At 46.1% G+C, this 24,010-nt stretch overlaps 1 protein-coding gene across 2 annotated transcripts in view; it reads right to left on the bottom strand.

Moving 5' to 3' along the window:
* Window positions 1-24,010, bottom strand: part of LOC108147566 (cholesterol 7-desaturase nvd) — a 400,790-nt gene that overhangs the window by 341,280 nt on the left and 35,500 nt on the right. For both annotated transcript variants that reach the window (XM_041708695.1, XM_041708696.1), the window contains exon 3: window positions 11,423-11,816. In XM_041708695.1, coding sequence (XP_041564629.1) covers window positions 11,423-11,816 — 394 coding nt within the window. The remainder of the gene's footprint in view (window positions 1-11,422; window positions 11,817-24,010) is intronic.

A 24,010-nucleotide genomic window follows, 5' to 3' on the forward strand; every position in this document is an offset into this window, starting at 1 on the left:
TTGGACTTGTACTTTCATTTTTTATAAGTACTACTTGCCCTTCTTCCAAATTAGTTTTTTCACCTTCCCATTTTGGTCGTTTCTGAAGCGTAACGAGATATTCGTCCTTCCATTTCTGCCAGAAATGAAATAATTTTTGTTAACAGCTTCCATCTATCAAGAGGTGATACATATTTATCCGTTGTATCTTCCGGTATATCAAGTGTTAGTCTGCCAATTAAAAAATGCGCTGCTGTCAAAATCTCTTCAAGATTGTTTCCATCGTCAATCGGATACAATGATCTGCAATTCAATATATTAGGTGTACAAGTAGAAAACCCACGTTTTTTTCATAGTTTGATGCTTTATTGCGTAAAAATAGCTACATACTGATTTTTCAAAATAGAGAGCTCCTGTGATGGATTCTTGTTGTGTTTGACAAGAATTTTTATCCAACAGAGTCTCCAAAGCTGCATCTTCAAACTTTTTCACGGGACCCGACCGATCCTTGTCTTCCACGTCATAATCACCATTTTTGAATTTCACGAACCATTCTCGGCACGTTCTTTCACTGATACACGACTCACTATATGTTGCTACAATCATTCGACGCGCTTCAGCAGCAGTTTTTTTCGAATAAAACGCGAAAAGCAAAGTCTCCCGCAAATGACGCTTATTCGGTTAAAATTTCGACATCTTCGCGCACCAACAAAGAAATGGACAATGAGAATAGACGAGCGAGATGATGTGGAGTTGTTGACCGATACCTAAGCTTGCCATGTGATGCTGATGATCGGAATTCCCTCACCGATTTCCAAAGGTGGCGCCACCCAGTGGAAAACGGCGGTTTTCTACTTGTACACCCAATAGCTTAAATTTCTGATAATAATGTGCTCATTTCTTCATAAGTATGAGTGCTATCGTCTATTACTCGTTTTAAATGATACTTTACTGATTTCACTCCAGCTTCCCAAATTTCTCCAAAGTGAGGACTTGCCAGGGGAATAAAATGCCATTGTATGCGTTCATCCGTTAGGGTCGGATTTATACTGTTTCGTTTAATAGCTTCTATGAGGTCCATATTTAATTTTCTTTCTGCACCAACAGAGTTAGTACCATTGTCAGAATATATATGTCTGCACCGTCCTTTTCTTGCTACAAAAAAAAAATACCAAAACTTATGTTGAATACAAATATATGAATTCAAAATAACGGCTGGAAAGCGTTCATAAACAGTACTCATACATACAAAAACGGCGATGTATCCTTTGAACAATTTTATTCCTCTTCCTTTGAAAACGCTCATATTAATAGGTCCGGCGTAGTTTACTCCTGAATGCTTAAACGGTTGTGATGTAGGAACTCTTTGTTCCGGAATCTGCCCCATTAGTTGCTGTGCACATTGCTGCCGAAATCTGGTGCACAGTACACAATGATGTACGACGGTTTTAATTGTATTTTTAAAACCCATTATCCAGAATTTTCTTCGGATCCGTGCATCGTCCTTAAATGTGTTTTTTCAATTAACAGCTTAGCCAAATGTGACTTGTTTATTATAATTGGATGTTTTTGATTAAAATTTAGATCCGAAAATTGTAGTCTGCCTCCGACTCTTAAAATTCCATTGCTATCCATAAATTGGTGCTAATTTCCCTTTCAATTTTTCGATCTCTTCGGGAAATTCTTTAAGATGATGTAGCTTAAAAATTTTAATATCAGCTCGTTCCAATTCTTCTACTGATAAATTATTCGATCCTGACACGATTTCTTTTTTACGCCGATCTATGAATCTCAGTACATAAGCCATTACATCAATCAATTTTCCCTTATTGCTGAATTTATTTTCCATATCATGCAACCTTACTGCTTTTATGGGTTGCAGATGTTTCTCCAAAAATTCCAACAGATCTTTAAGTGGTATTCGAAGAATGTTCGAATTGGTGTTGTCCTTTTCGATCAAATTTCCTCATGAATATTCCCGTGATGAAAACTTCGGTGTCATCTAATGCGCTGGCATGAGTGCATTTTTGCGTTGTATCTAGCATGTTTAAAACACTTCTTTCTGATTCGCTGTTCATCATAGGCAAATCAAGAATTTGATGAAAATTTTTCATAAACAACTGACGTTTGTTCTCGAATCTATTTTTTAAAATATCCAAAGATATTTTTTAATTTTCATCACATAACAGCAGATGCTTTATCAAATATGATGCTTCACCCTTTACAACTTCCTTCAGTCGCATTAGTTTAATCTTAGGCTTCATCCCGACCATGCGGAAATGTTTCCAAAAAATGCGTGAATCTCCATCTCCCTAACAGAAACTCGACGTTCTTCGAATTTATTCTCTTGCATCCAAATTTCTTTATTTCTTGCTTCCATTTTTATCTTCCATTTTTATCTACCCCTCTAAAACCGTTAAGGTAATTTGTGCATTTATTTTGAATTCTTTTAGATTTTCAGTAAGCCGCTGAAAATCTTCCTCAATATATACTTCATATATTTTAGTTGTGGTTTCGGGTCTTGGCCGGCAGTTTCCAAGGTTTCCATAAAGCGCTTGTCTTGGTTGGTTGTACTCATGTAAGCGCAATTCCCCTAACAATTTTTGCATTGAGTAGTTAATTGTTTCCTCGGCCGACTTCTTATTAAATTCCGCCAAAATGTTGTTTTTTAGGGCTTGTGTTTTTCCATACCCATCATTTGAGAAGTAGTCTCCTGTGAACGCTGATGCGTTTGCCAACAGCTCCTGATGCTGACTTTTGAATAATTCCCATTGACTGTATTTCAGATAGGAATTTCAAATCGGACCTTTCTATTTGACTGACATCATCTTCCCATTTCTTCAACTGGATATATATGGCTGATTGACTAGCCGCGAGAGCTTTAAGTGTTTCTCTACCATTTTACTATTCATTTATTAGTGGATTTATTTCTTAACAATTCTAATTCTTTAAACAATTGTTTCTTATATTCCCCTGTTGATAGGTTGATAAGCCTATACAATTCGTTTATTTTCCGCCTTTTCTGCTTCTTCTTTGCAGATCTTTTGGATTTTTTATTTTTTTCCTAAGTGGGTCGGGACTTCCTTTGTCGGGCCTTGGACTCCTCGATCATCAATGGTTGTGGTCCTGCTCCTTTCTTCGCCGCTGCTTCCCAGAAATCCTGCGCCTTTTCCAATTTAAATTTCTGATGAATCTCTTCCATTTAATGGTGACTATGCCGTGGATACCGCTTCTTACGTTTCCGCTGTCGCCTCGTCGTTGTGGTGATTTCTTTTATTTGCACCAAGCTTCCACTGACGCTATCCTATTAGCCGTGGTCCGACGCTTCGTATTATTTCGTGGACCTCCCACGCCGCTATAGATTTATTTTGAAGCCTCCGTTGTCGCTTGCCGATGTGTAAGCCGCGGTACGTTACGTGGTTCGTGGACCTCCCACGCCGTTGTGGCTAACGCTCAAGCCTCCACTGTCGCGTGCCGATGTGTAAGCCGCGGTCCGACACTTGATTTCGGTATATTTGTGGACCTACCACGCCGTTGTAGCTGCGCTGCAAGCATCCGCTGTCGCTACAATATTAGCCGCGGTCCTGCACTTGCTCCTCGTTGAGTGGACTTCCCACGCCGTTGCAGCTCTGTATTCGACCGTCAGCAGTTGCCTCCTTAAAAGGCCGCACTCTGTAGCTTCATACTGCTCTTTCTCACGTTTACCTCCTTTTTGTCCCACGCATCAGTCTTAGGTTGCAATCGTCGATTTATTTATTTTTGTTTTCCTAATCTTGCCGTAGTGCACCGTTGAGTGCGCCTTGCGGACTTTTCTACCGTGAATACCGTCAAGTATACCGATCGGTTTGGCAGTCTACATGAGCAAAGAAATCGTATGCCCGAGGGACAATATGATAGCAGCGTTTATCGCGTGCTTTGGGTTCAGCTAAAACCTCTCCGTTCAACTAGCAACTTATACCGTTAACCGCCGAATCCTTAACTAAAACACAGCAGAACTGATCTTTATTTGGCGCTCATCGCGTCTTTTATACTATTTTCCACTTATGTACTAGTTACAGTGTTCTAATGTATAATCATTTCAAGGGGTTCATTCTAGGAGCTTATATGAGTTAACACCCAAAATAATACAATTTCCCAAACAGATGAAAAGAGTAAGCATCGATTGCACAACAAACAGCAAAGCAATGCCCTCAGTAATAAAATTTCCCAAGCTGAAGAAGAGAGCATTTATTGCACAACTGACAGCAAAGCAATGCCCTCAATAAAGTTTAAACGAACTTAGCCACGTGCGCTGAGCTTGCACCTTTTGGTCAGCGATCGTGGGAATGCAGAATAGCCAATTTCCCAAGTTGATCGAACTTAACTAAGTGCATACAATAAAAACAATAATTAAAAAGCACTGGCCAATTACAATTAATTTTGGTCAACGGAAACGGTGACCAAGAGCAACAGCCAATAATATGAAAGAACGTCAGCAGAATCACCAACAGCGGCAGAGACGGAAGAAGATTAATCAATCTTTTAACTGGCGCCCGACAGGGACCTGATAAAAAACCGCGAAAGGATAAGAAGTTCCGCGTCTCGCGAAGTTCTTCTGAACTTCTGAAATTCTGACGTTTCGTTTCGAACCTCCGCCTAATCAGTGAGAAGTGAAAAACCAGAATTTCCGAGATTCGGAAGTGCAAAAGTGCCGTTTAAAAAATGCCGCAAAATTGTCACTCCTGAAAAAAACAAACAGAACTTGTACCCGGCGGAATAATCAGGACAAATTTTATCGCCGTGATCCCTTTAGTATCCGTTCGAAGGGAACGTGAATTAAGGTACAGAAAAGGCCCCTTAGTAAACTCATACTCAGGAGAGATCGTTGCTGTGTGGGATAAAACGGAATCTGCCTAACCTGTCATCACGAGAGCACGCCGAGATATGTTACTACTGTAAAAATAGTTTTAAGCAATGTTATTAAAAACAAAAACATAAAAAATTATTTCATTGAAAAATATCCAAAGAACAAAAAAGTTTTACCCAAATATAAAGAGTAAAAGACACATTTTAGTAAGTAAAAAAGATCCAAAATATAAGAAAATAAAAATCCCCACACAATAATTACAACATGCACCCTATAATAAAAAAATCTCACACCCTAATTTTAAGAAGACATCTTCCGAATTCTTAATAACAAAAATTAAAAAAATTAAATTAACTCTTTCGCTGCTCATATATCCATACCCAAAATGACCGAACAAGATTTGGCGAATCTTTCCGGACCCTCATCAGCCAGTACCACACAAATAAACACGCGAATCATGACCGAGAGGGACAATGAGGAAAAAATAAAAACAGTCTTAGAGACAAATATACAGATCAAATAATTAAAAGAAAATTAACGCACAATCTTAGTGAGTTCGATAAATTACCAGACATTGTTCGGACACTTAGAGAATTCTCAGGAAACAAAACTGAATATTCGAGAGGGTGTTAAAAATCTATGAATACTGAATTGGTTCACCAAAATATTATGGAATTCTTTTAGCAATCCGCAACAAAATTACTGGTCAAGCGGACGCGTTGTCCCGGGCCCCCGCAGAAATTAATTCAATCAGCTCCTCAGCATCAGCCCATAGCGACGAAAGCTCGTCACACAACCTCATATTTTTGGTAGAAGCTCCAATTAACGCATTAAAAAACAAATTATTTCTACTGACTGCCGATACACATTCCTATAGTTTCGAAAAGCCATTCCCAACATACCAAAGACACATCATTAAAGAAATCTTACACAGAAGAACCTATTGCAATTTTAACTAGTAGACTTGACCCTAAGCTCATAAACGGAATTATTACATCCGAAGGGGTAATGGGAAAAATTCAAAACATTTACCCTACCTATTTTAATTCATACGAGGTAAGGTTCACTCAAAACAAAATAGACGACATAAACTCGGAGTCCCAACAAAACGAAATAATTACCCTCGAACATAGAAGAAATATAGAGATGCAAAAGAGAACAAATTACAAATTTTGAAGAATTATATTTTTCCACAACTTTTCTTAGTAGAAAATTCAAGCAATAGTTCAAGCCTGTCAAACTTGTAAAGAATCGAAATACGATAGACACCCCCCAAAAGGAGAAATCTAACCGACCCCTGTTCATAATTATCCAGGAGAAATAGTTCACATAGATATTTATATTACCGAAAAACATAGAGTCTTAACGGGAATTGACAAGTTTTTAAAATATGTTCAAGTAAAAATTTTAGAGTCAAGAGCAGTTGAAGATATTAAAAATCCGTTGAGGGAAATGAGAATTACTTTCAACGAACGACCATTTGGATCAGCAGCAATAAAGTTTATGTTAGAAGATGAACTCAAAATATCAGTACACACCACTGCTCCGTACGCATCGACAAGTAACGGATAAATAGAAAGGTTTCATTCAACCCTATCTGGAATCATGCGGTGTCTTAAAAACGACAATGGGAGCATATCATTTGAGGATTTAATCTTTAAAGCAGTTCAGGAATATAATAAATCGATACATTCTGTAACAAGAGAAAGACCCATAGGCATATTTTTCAGAAGCACAATCACTTGTACAACAGAAGACATAGAAAAAAAACGAGAAGAAATAAAAAAGAAAATTAAAAATAAACAAACAGCCGACCTCGAATATTACAATCAAGAAAAAACATTACCAAAACTTTATAAGCCAGGCGAAACTGTACACGTGAAAATAAAAGAAAGGTTAGGAACTAAACTTACACCTAGACACAAAGCCGAGAAAATAGCGGAAAACAAAACGACCACCATTAAAACACAAAACGGAAAAATCATACATAAAAATAACATAAGATCATAATTATTCAGATTATATTTATCAACATGCGGTCCTCGACTATTGCAATTCACAAATCATCTCATTTGAAACCGGATTAGCGGCTAAAACAAGATGGAACATATAAAATCATCCACATCTTTAACCTACAAAGCTATGAAGAAACTCTGGCGAAGTTAGAAGAATCATTTCATTCACTCACCTCATCTTATCCATTACACCCATATCTTCCTTATGAACTAAAACAGATCCAAACGGATTTACGCATACTCCAAACTAAAAAAAACAAAAAAGGACAATAGAAGCAATAGCTACTGCATGGAAATGGCTGGCGGGATCACCAGATCACCACGACTATCAGATCTTAGAAGATAAGATAAATGAGCAGCTAAAAATCAACAATAGACAAGTAGTAATTAACAGATTAATTAATCAAAAAATAAACCAACTAACTAATGCTACTAATGCAAATTTGAAAATTACCCACAGCTCGAAAGAAATCGTAAATCATAAAGCAAATATTTTAAAGTATAAAATTCAATTAATAATAGAAGAAATAACCAACATTATATACGCAATTACATGGACCAAATCTAACACAATAAATTCATTTTTACTTACAAATACAGAAACCAAAATAGTGGAAGAAATTTTTAAAAAAGAAAATAACTTATTTTTTAACATAGAAGAATTATTGGAGTTTGCTCGAATCAAACTAGACACAAATGGCAACGTCCTTATTTACATAATTAGCCTCCCAACCATCAAATCAGATAATTGTAGAACTTTAAAAATTAAAGCAATAAAAAAAGCACAAATAAATAATGATATAAAATATGACAATTTTTTAGAATGTAAGAGACAATTACTTGCAATTATTAAACCTTGTAATGATAAGACAATTTGTAATTCAGAAAATTTATTAGATTTAAGCAATGATACTTGCGTAAACGCTCTTTTAAATGATCAACAATCAACATATACCGGATTTCGAAGAAATACTACCAGGCACCATTCTGCTAAACATCTTCAATTGATCAGTCTCACTAGATGAAAAACTTTTACAACTGCAAGGTTTTTCTTAATACAATAGCGTAAATCGACGGTAACAATTGGCGAAACCATCTTTAAGTCAAAGGAAATCAACGTAGTCGAACCAGAACCTCCGTTATTCCAACTATTGGGAGAAAAGACTAAGTTAGAGGAAGTTCTCTCACTACAATTGGTCAAGGAACTCAACATTAACAACACAAAAGCGTTGGAAAATTTAAGAAGCATGGCAATCTTCCGTAAGCTACGGATCCGCCATCATCCTACTACTACTTATAACAGGATCAACCACGGAATTCCTACGAAGACGTAGGTCAATGGAAAGTACACCAGTTTCCGTGCCAGAAACGCAAGAAAAGCCCACGCATTCCAGACCTGTACTCTACTACGTTGCGACCGAGGACAGTCGCGTTTAAGGAGGGAAGAAATAATTTTTCCCAAATTTCCCAGTCAGAAGAAAAGAGGAAGCATCGATTGCACAACAAACAGCAAAGCAATGCCCTCAATAATACAATTTCCCAAACTGAAGAAGAGAGCATTTATAGCACAACTAACAGCAAAGCAATGCCCTCAATAAAGCTCAAACGAACTTAGCCACGTGCGCTGAGTTTGCACCTTTTGGTCAGCGATCGTGGGAATGCAGAATAGCCAATTTCCAAAGTTGATCGAACTCAACTAAGTGCATACAATAAAAACAATAATTAAAATGCACCGGCCAATTACAATTAAGTTTGGTCAACGGCAACGGTGACCAAGAGCAGCAACCAACAGCGGCAGAGACGGTGGCAGCAATGGATCGACGCGTAGCTATAAAAAACAATTGTTTAACCTAAGTAAATCAGTTCTTAATCCAACTCAATAAAGAAAAGTTTGATTTTTCTTAATCAATCTTTTAACTTATGTATACGCTATTTCGGGGACAAGTGTGTCATAAATGTCAAATGGCAATTCTTTGGGTTATCCCATCCTATTTATGTGGGAAGGGGAACATACTTCTTAGGTCACAAGTGTAATCTGAAGTGGTGTTGCACCAGCAATCTAATTAACCATGTTCAAACGTGAACAATAGCATATAGATCCCAGGAACAATTGGAATATTAAATGAACAACAAATTTTAAGTTTGGTTTGATTTTCATCATAATTGGACGACTATAACATAAAGATCCTATGGGAACAATAAAAATATTAAAAAAAAAAAATAAAAATATAATATTTTAATTTTGTAATTTTTTTTAAACTCTTTTTTGACCTATGTATTAATAATTTGAAAGTTCAGAATTACGCTTTAATTTTATTAAAATAGGAAACGACATCATATAGTTGCGATAAGAATAACTATTGAATAAATGAGCTGCAAATCATCATAGCGTCAATGTTTTTAAACATATACCCAAGTAAATCATAATTTGAATGTTTTCAAGAATATTTAATTTTCAAATTAAATTGACATTACAAAACCGAATTAAGTGTTTGGCCATAGGGGAGCAGCTCATAGTTGATAATTCCTTGCCAATCCCACCAAACACACAGCATAACCTTTCTGGCCGTCAATCCTGGCTTAGCCACCGGCTCGACCGGCTTATCCTTTTCCGACCACCACCGTTTTCGCCTAACGTAAGTGACCCACTTTTTATCACCAGTCACCATCCGCTTCAAAAACGCGACGGTTTTGTTGCGATTCAGCAGCGATCGAAATTTTGTCCGAAAGGTTTTATTTGATAGCTCATGTGGCACCCATACATCGAGCTTTTTTGTGTATTCAGCCTTTGTTAAATGGTTCCAAACCGTTTTTTGTGCAATGTTTAACTCCTGGGCAATTGATTAACTACTTGAACGTCGGTCAGACCCAACGATTTTCATTATTTTGTCGGCATTTTTGACGATTTGCCTTCCGCAACCTGCCTCATATTTAACATCAAAATTCCCAGAGCGAAACCAACGAAACCAAAATTGTGCATGGTTGGCAGATAATGTATTAGAGCCATAAACTTCAGCGAATTATTTCTTTGCCGGTCTCCATATTTGTCGAGCTCTCAAAGCGTTTGTGATATCGAACACAGAATTTTTCTAAGAAGCTTTTATAGTACGAAAGCTTTACTTTCTAACGCCACCTACTTATACAACGCAAGGATACAAATCACTAAAGTCATCTATTGTTCAAATAATGGATCAATTTTTACTTGTCCCTATTTATAATTATGCTGCATAATCGGTATTTGAGGGTTCGGCAACCTTTTTCACGTCTTGACCGGTCTCAGTTACTATGCATGTACAGATAGGAGCTATGTTTCTCAGTGAAACAAGTCGCCAACAAAATCTTGCAATCTTAAACCCAGCTTAGAAAATTATGGATCACTACCTTGACACCGAGATACATATCTGCCAGTCTCAGTAAAACTAGTCATTGTTTACTAATTTACTTTGTAGCTAAAATCATATTATTAGAATTGTTCTATCGATAAATGGGAATGATTCAAAAGCAGGGAACTTGGGTACCGTACGAGTTCCGGCCGAAGGACATTGAGAGGCGTCTCTTCACGTGCGAGAAACTACTGCAACGCCAAAAAAGAAAAAGTTATTAGGAGGGACCAACTCGGCGAAGTGTATTACGAACTTTTGAAACCAGGCGAATCCATCACAGGAGCTCTCAACCGGACCCAGCTGATGCGCATGAGCCGAGCGCTGAAGAATAGCGGCCACAATACCAGGAAAGACACGATAAAGTGATAATCCTACACGACAACGCCCGGCCTCATGTTTCCAAGGTCGTAAAAACTTACCTGGAAACACAGAAATGGGACATCCTACCCCACCCGCCCTACTCTCCAGACATCGCTCCTTCCGATTTTCACTTGTTTCGATCGATGACTAATGGTCTAGCTGAACAGCACTTCCAGTCTTACAAGGAGGTCAAAAATTGGCTGGATACATGGATCGCGTCCAAAGACGAACAATTTTTTCGACGCGGAATTCACATGCTGCCAGAAAGATGGGAAAAAGTTGTAGCCAGCGATGGAAAATATTTTGAATAATCACTATGTAGCTATTTTTACGCAATAAAGCCCCAAACTATGAAAAAAAAGGAGGTTTTCTACTTGTACACCCAATATAAAAATCAGTAGCGATAATATATAAATCGGTTTCTTATTGGGACTCGTAAAGTTACTGCTGCAATAAATTATATTGGTCAAACATTTTAAGCGGACCTATGAAGGCTAGGAGGTCTTTCAAGAGGAATTAAGCAACTACGACACCTAAAACTAGATTCTAGTTCAACCTTAGTTTCTGAACTCTGACTACAATTCTAATTTATGTGACGGCACTGTTCTCTAGCCCATGGCTGCCCGTGTTCGTTACAAAGTAGACCATGTTAACTGTCTTTAGCTGCGCCATTCGAATACCAAATGTATTGACATGATTTACAGGAACATATTTATAAAAGTATTAGTCAAAGAGCCGACTCATAAAAAGGTCTAGTAATTATTAATCACAGCCAACATGGTAGAAAATATAAAATTAAATTTATAATTTTAAATTATAATAAATAAAACTTTACGTACCTGAAGTGCTGTACGGAATATTTGTGCATAGTCCGTCTGAGCCTCGAAAACTCCATTGATGAAATGGGCATACAATACAGTCGTCAATTACCCTTCCACCAATGCCCAAGTTGGCTCCTAAGTGGGGGCAATAAGCATCCAGAACAAAAACCATGTTTTTTTGAGTGCGAAAGATAACTAGTTCCTCTCCCAAACATGACAAAAAAGTAGCCTCCCCTGCTCTAAGTTGGGACGATTCCAGGATAGCATACCAACCGTTAGGATAAGGGGGAGGCATTTCAAGTGTGTTTTGATTTTTTATATTTCGTAGTCGATTTATCGTATCACGTTTGTGATCATGGCAAATAACACTTCCTGTATTTCTTAAAAAAGAAACTTTGAAGTGGTCCAGATTCTAAAAACGAAAAAAGGAAATTCTGAATAATAACATTGGTTTACAAACAAAGATCGTTTTTCTGTTTCTGATTCATAAAATGACACTCAATTAGTCTTATTTGGTTCTTATGGCTATTTTTTATAGTTTATTTTTAATTTTGTCTAACCGATTGAGGCGATTAATAACTTATTTTACTAGAAAGTGTCACTTTCTTTAACTTCTAACAGCGATTGGTTCGTTAATATAGATGGTAGAGCTGAGCAAAGTTTAAAAAAGTTGTTATAAAAGTCTTAAGCTTGATTAAACAAAAATCAGCAGCCCGCTCTTAAAATGGCACGTAACATATAATTTGCAACCTTAATAATAGACTTTTCGGGCGAGCTGTTATTATTTATATTTTTTGGATTTCCTATTTTATGTAGTTGTAAAAAGACGTTTGAGATTCCCTAAGCGACCCAGAGGCTGCTAAAAATTTGGCTGCTGAAAAGCCAGGGAAGTCGCTCTTTCCTACCAGACGGCATCATGGGTCCCAACATAAAAGTTATCATCAAATATCTGCAAAAGAAAGTTGTTTCTTAGCTGATTATAATATCCACTAATTCATTTTTTAGCTTTTCCTTCGTGTTTTAACAATTTGAGCAGGAAACATTTTGGGTTGATCCCTCTATTGCTTAAAGTTTCTGTGCATTTTCAGCAACTCAAAGATTCAGTCATTAATGGGCACATACATTGTTAGCCTCATTCATTGGTAATTTTTTGCTTTAACTATACGATTTTATGTAAGTGTGAGCAAGAAAACCTATGACGATTCCAATGAGCAATGAATGAACAAAATTGTCAGAACCGAAACCCGATAGTACAAAATTTTGGTATAAAAATACCATTCGATGAAATACTAACGGGCCTATACATTATTGAGCTAAATTGTATAAAAAGTACAATTTTGCTCATTCATTGAAACAAACCGGAATAAGTAAGCGAGGATTAATTGTATGTAGGATTCAGAAACAAACCAGAAGAGCAAGAAGAGAGAAACTCATGAAGTGGACGTCGGTTCTGACAACACAGACAGAGATCGTTAATACATGCGTGAGGGTAACATATCAGGAACGAGAAACTTAATAAAGTCACTCGATGCCGAAATCTCAAGCTAAGCAGTCCACAGAGACACACTCAGCTTTGAAAACTCATTAAAGTTTGTCCTCAAGAACTAGTGGGATGATTCGAAGGGAGGCTTAGCTGAGGCCACCAGGCGGGTCGCAGGTTGCGGATAGCGAACGACCTTCTGGGATGGTTAGTTGCGAATAAGCGCAAGCAAATAAGCAACCCCGGACAAACAGCGGGTATACCGATGGAGGTATACCGACAAGACGCTTGTTTGGTCGTCTTAACACCGTAGCCTTACACACCCCCTCCCTCATAACTACCTACCTCCATCCTATACCCCATATCTCACCTCGGTGCCGGAGCTACCCTGCCAGCACGCCCACCTCTCGCGTCTGATAGGCCACAATCTATCAGACAGCTGAAGAAGCAAGACGCCCTTCCAGCCCTAGAACAGCTCTGGCGTGGCCTGCCAGGGTCGAAGGTAAAGATATACTGTGAGGAGTCTTAAAACTCCCCACAAATTCCGAGGCAGGAGAGCTGCATAGCAACAGCGAAGGAGGCGAGAATGCCGGAGGAGTCAAGGGCAACAAGGTCAAACGGTAAACAACGGACCTTGGACCCGGGCAAAGCGGAGACACCGTGAATTAACGGTACCACGCTGGACATTGGACCCTCATACGGCAAGGGCAACAGGGTCGAACGGTAAATTGGCGGACTTCGGACCCGCACAAAGAGGACGCACCGTGAACTAACGGTGCGGCAGTGGACCTTGGACCCGATCACGCGAGCTGGAAAAGGGAATAACGGGACCATCACAGGCTATAAAAGGCGGCGCAAGCGGAGCACACGAGGAGTAATAGTGCGAGAATCAAAGCGAGTGCGTGTACGCGAGACTAGTAGCAAGTTAATCAAGTGCCGAGTACCAGGATCAAGATCGCAAAGTCGAGACGCCGAACGACTGAGAGTCTACAAGGCTGAGGCTTCAACGCTGAGATCCAACGGGTGCTAGGTCGTGGTTAAATCGAGCTCAGGGAGTCCTTGCGTGGAGTCTGCGATAAAGGTGGCTGGGCGAAGAGGTCGAACTGAGTTCAACCGGCTAGGCGATACACCTTGCCGACACAATCCGGACCAACTTAGGGAGCCTGCGATAAAGGTGACTAGGCGAAAAGGCAGAACGGCGTTCTACCTGCTAGGCGAAACACCTTGCCGGTCCCGATAGTGAGGTTCGCATAACATCCAGAGTCTCGAAGGAGCCGTCACGAGTCAGATACCAACAAGCAGTCGACGACGAGTAGCGACGCCGCGAAGGACAGCGACGAGGAGCGACGCCGCAGAGGACGACGACGAGGAGCAGCAGCAGCTGAAGAGCCGCGAGGCTTGTACAAGGAGACGAATAAAGACAGTTACGATCCCAACAGAACTCTTGCGTTATTCATTGGTCAAAGGCAATCATCCAATATAAATTTAGTGGAACGAACCCATAACCTCTCTGAGCTAGCCGCCCGTTAACGTAGCGAGCGAGAATACATAGAAATCAGGTCGTTACATCTGGCGCCCATGAGTGATTGCCCTGACCAAGAGAACAAAAGATCAAAGATGGGAAAGTCCTGGATTTATAATCTCAGGAAGGAGGACTTCGCCGAGGTGAGCAATGTTCTGGGAATAGAACTTGAGGGCTCGGTAGAGGCGATGAGGAAGACCCTGGCAGAGACGGTTGACCGCATAACAGAAGACCCGGTCGTGGCAGAGTTAGTGGCAGGTCTGGAGGTCAAATTCCGGAAGCTGCCGGTCCCAAAATTCAAGCTAACAGCCGCAGATGCCGAAGGCCTTATAGCAAGCCTGGATATTCAGAGCATGGCAAGCGACGGCAGGCAGCGAGAAGGCAGCCGCGAGAGGAAAGAAAGCGTACGGCCACATCCGCAGGACTACGCCAAGGTGGCCAAGCAAGTCCGAGAGTGGAACTTTCGGTACGACGGCAACGACAAGCCACTGGAGTTCCTGGAGCAGGTGGAGTGGTCAGCCGTGACATATGGTCTGGATATAAACCAGATCCCATGAGCAATGCCGGAGCTGCTGCAGGGCAGAGCCCTAAAGTGGTTCATAGCCAACAACCGGCAGTGGGACAACTGGGGAGACTTCATATTCAGCTTCCAAGGATATTTCCTTCCTCGAGGCTACATGGAGAAGCTTGCGGACCAGGTCAGGCAGCGGAGGCAGACATACGGGGAAAAATTTAAAGATTACATGGTGGACATGCAGACGATGATGCGGTCCCTGGGTATGTCTGCCAAAGAAGTCCTGAACAGGATAAAGGAGAACAGCACGCCGGCCCTCCGAATGTTTATCCGGCCGTACGAGTGTCGGCACCTGGACACCCTGATGGCGCTGGCAGATGAGTTTGAGGAGCTGGAGGAGCAACGGGAGAAGTTTGAAATGGAAAACCACTCCCAGAGGACACAGAACCGCCTAGTGCCAAGGCCAAGGGCAGAGCAGGGTGCAGTGTGTAGGCGGTGCCAGGAGGACACGGAGGCGCCACGGAGGCATACGCCGCAGGAACACGGACCACCAGCCGATCGCAGTGGATTTATACAGAATCCGGCCAACGCGTGTCGCAGATGCGGGGGCGCGGACCACTGGACGAAGGAGTGCCGGAACCGGCGACTCACATTCTGCTGGCGATGCGGAAAGATAGGCGTCCGTACGGTGGAGTGCTGTTCGGGAAACGCGCAACGATCCCAGCCTCCGAGGGGCGGCCAGGGATCGTAAGGTGCTGCCTCTCAAAAATAATGGGCGACCTGAAGGCGGAAGAAATGCAACTGTCCGCCACAGTGCTCATAGGTGACGCGAACGTTAAGGCCACGGTGGACACCGGCGCGACAGCGAGTTTCATCAGCAAAGAGCTGGCGGACAGGCTGCAGGCGGCAGGAAAGGTTGGACCCACAAAGAGGCAAGTACGGATGGCGGACGGTAGATGCGGAGACGTAAAATCGCAGTTAGAAATTCAAATCGGACTTGGCACAAGAAAAGTGTCAATGGAGCTGCTGATCCTCCCAGGATTGATTGACGAACTGGTGCTAGGATGGAACTTCCTTACCAAAATCGGAGCCGAGGTGAAATGCGCAGGTCACAGAGTGATGATACCGGCGAGGGACAGACACCGAGGCTGGCTAGAGGAAAAACTGTCGGTAGCAGTCGTGGAAGCCGCGAAGGAATTTTCGGAGAAGGATGTGGACCAGTTTTTAAAGACCGAGTTGGAGAGCCTGGAAAATCTGCAAGGCACGTCAAACGTGGCAGTACACAGGATCACCATGAAGGACGATCAGCCGGTCAAACAGCGGTACTATCCGAAGAATCCAAAAATGCAGGGCGAGATCAACGCCAAAGTAGACGAGCTACTTGAAAAGGGATGCATCGAACCGTCAAGGAGTCCGTACAGCTCACCAATAGTCATGGTGAGAAAGAAGACCAGGAAATGGAGGCTCTGTGTGGATTTCAGGCAGATCAACGCAAAATCCGTAAAGGATGCATATCCAATGCCGATGATCAACTACATCCTGGACCAACTCCGAGAAGCTAAATATATTAGCAGCCTCGACTTAAAGGACGGGTACTGGCAAATACCGTTGGAGGCAGCCAGCAGGCAGTATACCGCATTCACAGTGCCAGGGAAAGGCCTGTTTCAATGGAAAGTTATGCCTTTCGGTTTACACTCGGCATCGGCAACATTCCAGCGGGCGTTGGACCAGGTAATTGGACCTGAAATGATGCCGCATGCTTTCGCGTATCAGGATGATATAATCGTCATCGGACGGACACTAGAGGAGCACATGCGGAACCTAAAGGAAGTATTCAGAAGACTGCGAGCGGCGAACCTGAAAGTAAACGCGGATAAGTGTAAATTCTTCAGGAAGGAACTTCAATACTTAGGGCATCGCATTACAGACCAGGGCATCGGGACGGATCCAGAAAAGGTATCAGCGATAGCATTGCTGAAACCACCGGCAAATGTCAAAGAACTACGGCAGTACTTGGGAGTGGCGTCGTGGTACAGGCGTTTTGTGCCAGATTTTGCCACGCTAGTGCATCCGCTGAACGCCCTTCTCCGAAAGGGTGTCAAATGGGAATGGACCGACGACCACCAGCAGGCCTTTGAAGCTGTCAAGGCAAGATTGGTCGCCGACCCAATTTTGGCATGCCCGGATTTTACAAAGCCGTTTGTGCTGCAGACCGATGCGAGCGATTATGGGCTGGGCGCCATTCTCACTCAAAATTCCGACCAGGGTGAGCGGGTGATATCCTATTCCAGTCGGACCCTAAACGGGTCGGAAAAAAGTTACTCCGCCACTGAAAAGGAATGTTTAGCAATCGTGTGGGCCATAAGAAAATTAAAGCCATACCTGGAGGGATACCACTTCAAAGTGATAACAGATCACATGGCCTTGAAGTGGTTGAATAGCATCGAGAGCCCAACCGGAAGAATCGCGCGGTGGGCACTGGAGCTTCAGCAATACGACTTCGAAATAACATACAGGAAAGGCCAGCTGAATATTGTGGCGGACGCATTGTCGCGGCAGCCCTTACCCGAAACCTGCCGAAGGTTGAAAACGAAGTCGCCTGGTCAGTCAGCAGAACAAGCCGAATGTAGCTGGATAAGGGACATAAGGGGCAAGATAACACAGAACCCCCAAAAATATCCGGACTATTTAGTGGAGGCCGACCGACTGTACCGGCACATTCCTCACAGAGCAGGCAACGAGGATGTCGTCGCATGGAAGCTATGCGTACCAATCGGGTCAAGGCAGCGAGTCATGGTGGAGAACCACGATACGCCGACGGCCGGACACATGGGCAGCCGGAAAACGATCGCGAGGGTGGCAGCGAGGTATTATTGGCCGGGCATGCACCGCGACATTAGGAAGCACGTGCGGAACTGTGAGAGCTGCCTCAGGTACAAGCCCAGTCAGCTCCAGGCAGCCGGAAAAATGCTCACACAGATCCCAGAGGAGCCCTGGGCCACAGTATGCGCCGATTTCGTTGGGCCGCTTCCTCGGTCGAAACACGGAAACTCGATGCTACTAGTGCTCGTAGATCGGTTCTCGAAGTGGACGGAAATAGTACCAATGCGGAGGGCTACCACGGAGACGCTGGAAAAGGCAATCCGGGAAAGGATTGTCTCAAGGTACGGCGTGCCGAAGGTCTTAATCACCGATAACGGGGTACAGTTCACGAGCAGGGCGTTCAAGCGGTTCCTGACAGAGTTGGGAGTGCGGCACCAGTTCACAGCCCCGTACACACCACAAGAAAATCCCACGGAGAGGGCCAATAGAACCGTAAAAACAATGATCGCCCAGTTTGCCGGACGAGACCAGAGAACGTGGGATGAGAAATGGCCAGAATTGCAGCTGGCCGTGAACACTAGTGTAGCCGAGTCCACAGGGTATTCGCCGGCATTCGTCACGCAGGGTAGAGAGCCCAGGTTACCGAGCGCGTTGTTTGATGAAGAAACCACCGGCACAGGAAGGGAAACCCAGACCCCGTCGGAGAATAGAATGCGAAAAAAATAAACGAAATCTTCGAGCTGGTCAGACGGAACATGGAGAAGACGGCGCAGGATCAGGCGCGCCACTACAATCTCCGGAGGCGCCCTTGGAAACCACAGATTGGAGACACGGTATGGGCCAAGGAGCACCATCTATCCATGGCGGCAGAAGGATTCGCGGCGAAACTGGCCCCCAGATACGAGGGACCGTTTAAAATAATTAATTTCGATTCTCCGGTTATTTGCAACCTGCGGCACGAACACACGGGCAAGGAAAGGAAAACACACATAAGCCAGTTAAAACCCCAAAGCAAAGAGGGGCAGTCTCAACAAATCCGGCGTATCGGAGGAGCACTGTACCCTAACCGAAGAAAGGGGGAGGACGATACACAGTATCGAAATTAACGGCAAGCACACACATACAGGCACACACATCAGGAGCGCGAGAGCGGGACAGGGAGGGTTTAAAAAGCCGTAGGCACCGTTACCGGCTAAACACACACATGCACGGGTTGCGTAGGGGGCGTGTACACGGAGGGCACCGTTACTTTTAAACGTTACACGGACACAGAGCGGAGAGTGAGTCCCGTTACCGGTACACGTCTCCACGAATAACGGAACCGAGGATACGCGGAAGAACCGAGGTTTCGTCAGCGACGGCGCTGCATGGTGCAGGTCTTTCCAAAAAAGATAACCATCATGAGCGCACGTAAGAGCAACACCCAATCGCGAGTGGAACACGAGGTGAGGGAGGAGCGCGCCAGGGAACAGCCAGTGGCGAAGTGGAGACGGGACTCCGATTCCGTTCTCCAGCTTCTGGCGTCCCCCCTGGTGTCGCGATCCCCGTCACCGATCAGCGAGGCGGAGGAGGAGTCCACCGGGGAGATCTCGGACGTGGAGCTGCCGTCCGAGGAGGAGGACCCAGGCGCAGACGCGACGGAGGTCGGAGAGGTCGTCGCCATCTCTTCCGACGAGAGTGGGCCGGAGGACGCGAGCGAGGAGGAGGAGGAGGGGACGGAGACCGTCAGTCCCGAGGTGTCGTCGGACGAGGACGACGTGGCGCGGCGAGCTGCGAGGGACAGGATGATCTTCCGCCGGTTGAGCAGGGCGACGGCAGGGCTCGGGAGGATCGGCCTAGGGCACATACCACCGTCGGGCGAGCCCAAAGAGTGGGCTCGTATATTGGAGGCGCGGGCTGTCAATGTCCGCCAATGGGAGGCCCGGCGGGCGGCGAGGTGTGCAGCAGTCGCCGCGTGGCAGCAGAGGCTGAGGGACGCCGAGGCCGAGGAGGCCGCACTGTGGGAGCCACCGCTGGAGCCGCCGCAGGAGCAGCCACAGCCGCCGCAGGAGCAGCCACAGCCGCCGCAGGGGCAGCCGCAGCCGCCGCAGGAGCAGCCACAGCCGCCGCAGGGGCAGCCACAGCCGCCGCAGGGGCAGCCGCAGCCGCCGCAGGGGCAGCCACAGCCGCCACAGGGGCAGCCGCAGCCGCCGCAGGAGCAGCCACAGCCGCCGCAGGAGCAGCCACAGCCGCCGCAGGGGCAGCCGCAGCCGCCGCTGTCGCCACCAGCAGCGCGGCCGCCGCCGGTAACGCAGCCGCCGCTACCGCCACCACGATCGCCGACGCCACCACCACCGCCGCCACCACGATCGCCGTCACCGCTACCACACTCGCCAACACCACCACCATTGTCGCCGCCGAGGCAGCAGGAGTGGCACCTGCCACAAGCGCAGGTCGCGCAAGCGCTACGGACCATCGTGGTGGAGGGGCGGCGGTGGCATCAGCAGACGGTCACGTGGACGTGGCCCGCGCCCGAGGAGGCAACAGAGGAGGCCAGGATGAGGGAGGCCATCGAAGCCATCGAGTGGCGGCGCCCACCGCCGCTGAGCCCGCGCGATCCGAGGGCCAGGTCGACGAAACGCGTCGCGGAGACGGCCGATCGCGCGGGGCTGGAGGAGACGACGGAGGAGGAACGCGAGGCCCAGGAGGGGCTGGAGAAGGGGCCATGGGAGTGGCCAACTCCGCCGGAGACGTCGCGGGACACGGCGCCACCCCCGAAGCTGGCGCGGCAGACTTCGTGCCCGGAGTCGCGAGCCCCACCGGCGAGGCCGACGCTGCGGAGACAGCAGTCGGAGGGCGCGGAACCGTGGGCGGAGGTTCCGGAGGCGGATTGGCCGGCGCGGGTGGCCGAAGAAGCGCGACGGCAGCGAGGGAGGCACAGGAAGGCCAGGTGGGCCAAGCTCGTGCTGGACGGGGAGCAGCGCTACCGAGTCAAGGTAGCAGGGGGCCGGGTGCGGGTGTTTAAGGCCCAATAAACACATCATAGCAGCTGACCCAGCAGTTATTGTTTGGGCAGGGGATCACAAGGCACAACACAGAAAAAAAAAAAAAAGAGTGGTCCGCCGCAGCAGCCGATCGCGGAACGGGGGCGGTGAGGGGGGAATCGCGGGCCAAGCACGCGGCCGGCAGAAAACACGAGGCTGCCGCAGGCGTAGGGCGAGGGGGGTCACTTGCCGCCGCAAGGGTCTCCCGAGGCACGCGGTCCAGGGTCAGCACCCCGAGACATGTCAGGGGCATCAGGGGCATCATGGTCATGGTGTCGCTGTAAAGAAAAAGGTCGTTAATTAAAAGAAAACTACAATCAGCAAGTTAACTTACCAGTTTTTCTCAAAACAACGAGGCCGTGAGAAAGTTAGGGACGGGGGCGCCAGGCGATAGGCGGTCGATCGATAGTTGCGATCGATGGGTACAAAAAAAATACTGGATTTCTCAAGAAACGGTCACACGGAGGCAACTTAAGACAACGGAAACGATAACGGCAATAACGTTATCGTTATTAGCCTCATACGGCAAGGGCAACAGGGTGGAACGGTAAATTGGCGGACTTCGGACCCGCACAAAGAGGACGCACCGTGAACTAACGGTGCGGCAGTGGACCTTGGACCCGATCACGCGAGCTGGAAAAGGGAATAACGGGACCATCACAGGCTATTAAAGGCGGCGCAAGCGCAGCACACGGGGCTAATAGTGCGAGAATCAAAGCGAGTGCGTGTACGCGAGACCAGTAGCAAGTTAATCAAGTGCCGAGTACCAGGATCAAGATCGCAAAGTCGAGACGCCGAACGACTGAGAGTCTACAAGGCTGAGGCTTCAACGCTGAGATCCAACGGGTGCTAGGTCGTGGTTAAATCGAGCTCAGGGAGTCCTTGCGTGGAGTCTGCGATAAAGGTGGCTGGGCGAAGAGGTCGAACTGAGTTCAACCGGCTAGGCGATACACCTTGCCGACACAATCCGGACCAACTTAGGGAGCCTGCGATAAAGGTGGCTAGGCGAAAAGGCAGAACGGCGTTCTACCTGCTAGGCGAAACACCTTGCCGGTCCCGATAGTGAGGTTCGCATAACATCCAGAGTCTCGACGGAGCCGTCACGAGTCAGATACCAACAAGCAGTCGACGACGAGGAGCGACGCCGCGAAGGACAGCGACGAGGAGCGACGCCGCAGAGGACGACGACGAGGAGCAGCAGCAGCTGAAGAGCCGCGAGGCTTGTACAAGGAGACGAATAAAGACAGTTACGATCCCAACAGAACTCTTGCGTTATTCATTGGTCAAAGGCAATCACCCAATATAAATTTGGTGGAACGAACCCATAACCTCTCTGAGCTAGCCGCCCGTTAACGTAGCGAGCGAGAATACATAGAAATCAGGTCGTTACAATACCTTAGGTATCTCATGCAGGGCATGACACCGGAGGAGGCCTTGAGGAAGGTAAAGGAGCCGAGGGAGCAGCCGGCATTGGGGGCAGCACCGGCTGGCAAACGGCTGAGCACCAGCCGCACACCACCAACGGATACCCCCAAGAGGTCTAGGCACGGCACAGGGGCTGGTGAGACGTCCTCACGGGTCCCTGGGCAAGAGTGGCCTAGCATATCAGCAGCAGCAGCGGCAGAAAGGGCAAAAGTGCAGGCCAGGAAGATACCTTCCCAGCCCCGCCAAAAACCAGAAGCCGACAACCGGTGAAGGACGACCCTCTAGCTCGGCACCACCGGTCATCGACTCCCTGGATGAAGGCTTAGCTGAGTGGCTTAAGGTTGCCGTACCTCAGTTACGGACGTGGAAGGGAGTACCCCTAGAAACCCGCACGGGAGCAGACATCCCGGCAGCTTACAACGCCACGTTGTTCCGAGGAGCTCAGACCGGACCAATGAGGAGATACTAGCCTTCATTGGTTTCCAAAACCGTGTCGAGACGGACGCCTGGAAGGTCATCTCCAGGAAGAACGACGGAGCTGGTGCACTCCTGGTCGTAGAGATGGACCAGACCGGAAGGGATAAGATAGTGGAGCGTGACCACAAGCTCAACTTCCGATTTGGCCACGTCACCGTGAGCGGTCTGAAAAAGACTAAGAAGCTCCGGAAGAGACGCCCAATGACGACATCTGTAAGGCTGTCGAGGATACCCTCGAACCACTGAACGTGGAGCCGAAGTTGCAGAGTGGAGAGCAGGATGGAGAATCCATCACCAGCATGGACATTGGGGACGACCAAGGGGATGGACACTCTATGTCATCCCAAGAGCTGGCCCAGGAGCGCCTCCTGGACGACAGCTGCGAAAAAAGCCGAGGTTACCGTGAGAGACGGTGGTGGAAAGACTTGCTCTCTCTCTTCACCAGACATCACTGAGCACCAAACCTCGGAGTGATGGCTGCAACAAGCAGCACTCGGCTAGCCCAGCTAAACATCCATCGGGCGAAAGCAGCATCTGCTGTCTTGGCGAGGATGTCCACCTCCCAACACCTCGGGCTAGCCCTTGTACAGGAGCCATGGTGGCACCATGGCATTAAGGGCCTGTACACGAAAGACACTAAGGTAATATGCGATCCAGGAGGATTTCCTCCCAGATCATGCATCGTTATAAGGAAAGATATCAATTATAGTATCTTTTCAGAGTTCATGAGCAAAGACTACGAGACAATAACCTAAAGATCTGTAATGTCGGCGCCAGGCCGACATTTGTTACTAGGGTACGGAAAGAGGTGCTAGACATAACTCTAGCAACCAATTCATTTTAACCCCAAATTAGGCATGTGTCACCAGAAGAATCCATGTCCGACCACAAGACAATTTTGTTTGAGGTAGCCTTCAAAACAAAAAGATGTAACCTTAAAAGAAACGCATAACATCCAGAGTCTCGAAGGAGCCGTCACGAGTCAGATACCAACAAGCAGTCGACGACGAGGAGCGACGCCGCGAAGGACAGCGACGAGGAGCGACGCCGCAGAGGACGACGACGAGGAGCAGCAGCAGCTGAAGAGCCGCGAGGCTTGTACAAGGAGACGAATAAAGACAGTTACGATCCCAACAGAACTCGTGCGTTATTCATTGGTCAAAGGCAATCACCCAATATAAATTTGGTGGAACGAACCCATAACCTCTCTGAGCTAGCCGCCCGTTAACGTAGCGAGCGAGAATACATAGAAATTAGGTCGTTACAATACCTTAGGTATCTCATGCAGGGCATGACACCGGAGGAGGCCTTGAAGAAGGTAAAGGAGCCGAGGGAGCAGCCG

Source organism: Drosophila elegans, unplaced genomic scaffold (genome assembly GCF_018152505.1).
Source record: "Drosophila elegans isolate 14027-0461.03 unplaced genomic scaffold, ASM1815250v1 contig_37, whole genome shotgun sequence".
NCBI lineage: Eukaryota > Metazoa > Arthropoda > Insecta > Diptera > Drosophilidae > Drosophila > Drosophila elegans.